The sequence below is a fragment of the Limulus polyphemus genome, unplaced genomic scaffold, assembly GCF_000517525.1.
Source record: "Limulus polyphemus unplaced genomic scaffold, Limulus_polyphemus-2.1.2 Scaffold10928, whole genome shotgun sequence".
Taxonomy (NCBI): Eukaryota; Metazoa; Arthropoda; class Merostomata; order Xiphosura; family Limulidae; genus Limulus; species Limulus polyphemus.
The window spans coordinates 1-1613 of record NW_013676538.1 but is presented as its reverse complement, the minus strand read 5'-3'; the positions used below and the strand labels follow the sequence as shown (position 1 = coordinate 1613).

The 1613-nt window shown below is 25.4% G+C and overlaps 1 protein-coding gene across 1 annotated transcript in view; it reads right to left on the bottom strand.

The window, feature by feature from the left end:
• LOC111083731 (plastin-3-like) overlaps positions 1 to 652 on the bottom strand; it is a 7158-nt gene extending 6506 nt beyond the window's left edge. Inside the window, exon 1 of the mRNA XM_022380396.1 lies at positions 458 to 652. Coding sequence (XP_022236104.1) covers positions 458 to 596 — 139 coding nt within the window. The 5' untranslated portion in view covers positions 597 to 652. The remainder of the gene's footprint in view (positions 1 to 457) is intronic.
• Between the last annotated feature and the right edge of the window lie 961 nt (positions 653 to 1613).

Sequence of the window (1613 nt, the reverse complement as noted above, 5' to 3'; positions counted from 1 at the left end):
TGAGGTGAATGTTAAACATTTATGTGTGTTTTACATTGAGATGAATGTTAAACATTTATATGTGTTTTATATTGAGGTGAATGTTAAACATTTATGTGTGTTTTACATTGAGATGAATGTTAAACATTTATATGTGTTTTATATTGAGGTGAATGTTAAACGTTTATGTGTGTTTTATATTGAGATGAATGTTAAACATTTATATGTGTTTTATATTGAGGTGAATGTTAAACATTTATGTGTGTTTTACATTGAGATGAATGTTAAACATTTATATGTGTTTTATATTGAGGTGAATGTTAAACGTTTATGTGTGTTTTACATTGAGATGAATGTTCAAATCAATATAAAACACACATAAACGAAAAAAAAAGGCAACCAAATAATAAAATGAGATTTAAATTTCAGTACAATATTCTGAAGACTACAAGAAACAATGAACAAAACAAACACTTACCAAGTGTCAAAGTAGGATTTCCCTCAGAAATGTCATTTCCATCAATTCCCACCAGCGAAAACTTGAGTTCCTTACCTAGCTTCACGGCATAATTACAGTTTTCAACTTTCTCCATGAAAAACTTCAGTTTACTGAACATTTTGTGAACTTTATTCCAACTGACAATACCTGGTTTGATGATGTCAAACAACTGGAAAAATGTAAGATATTTAAGCAAAAAGAAATATATTTCTTTATGTTTTTTTTCCCGTTAAAGCCAATAGAATTTCAAATTTAAGAAACATTTTTAATAAATATTATTAGTTCTGTGTACATTGTTTAAAAATAATATATTGTCTCTCTTAAGAAACAAACAAATGATGACATTTAAAGTTTTCGGTTCACAATTTGCAGAACGTAATTCTACAAAGTTTTGGATCCTGCAGTCGAGTTAAGTCCTTGGTACATACTGTTTTAATAAAGACTGTTCATATTGTTTGTTATATTTTGTCCAGTCTCTATTTCATTTATTATCCAGAAAGCTCTAACATTAATTTAGTTCACCTCAATATAAAACACATATAAATGTTCAACATTCACCTCAATATAAAACACACATAAATGTTTAACATTCATCTCAATATAAAACACACATAAACGTTTAACATTCACCTCAATGTAAAACACACATAAATGTTTAACATTCACCTCAATATAACACATTTAAATGTTTAACATTCATCTCAATATAAAACACACATAAACGTTTAACACTCACCTCAATGTAAAACACACAAACGTTTAACATTCACCTCAATATAAAACACACATAAATGTTTAACATTCACCTCAATATAAAACACACATAAATGTTTAACATTCACCTCAATATAAAACACACATAAACGTTTAACATTCATCTTTAAATATATACTTTTGAAATGTCCGTTCACATTTCAAAATTATATACTTAAACCATTCACATTTCAAAATTATATACTTAAACCGTTCACATATCAAAATTATATACTTAAACCGTTCACATTTATTATATATTTATTAAAAGTTATAGTAATATCTTTATATTTATTAAAAGTTATAGTAATATCTTTATATTTATTAAAAGTTATAGTAATATCTTTATATTTATTAAAGGTTATAGTAATATCTTTATATT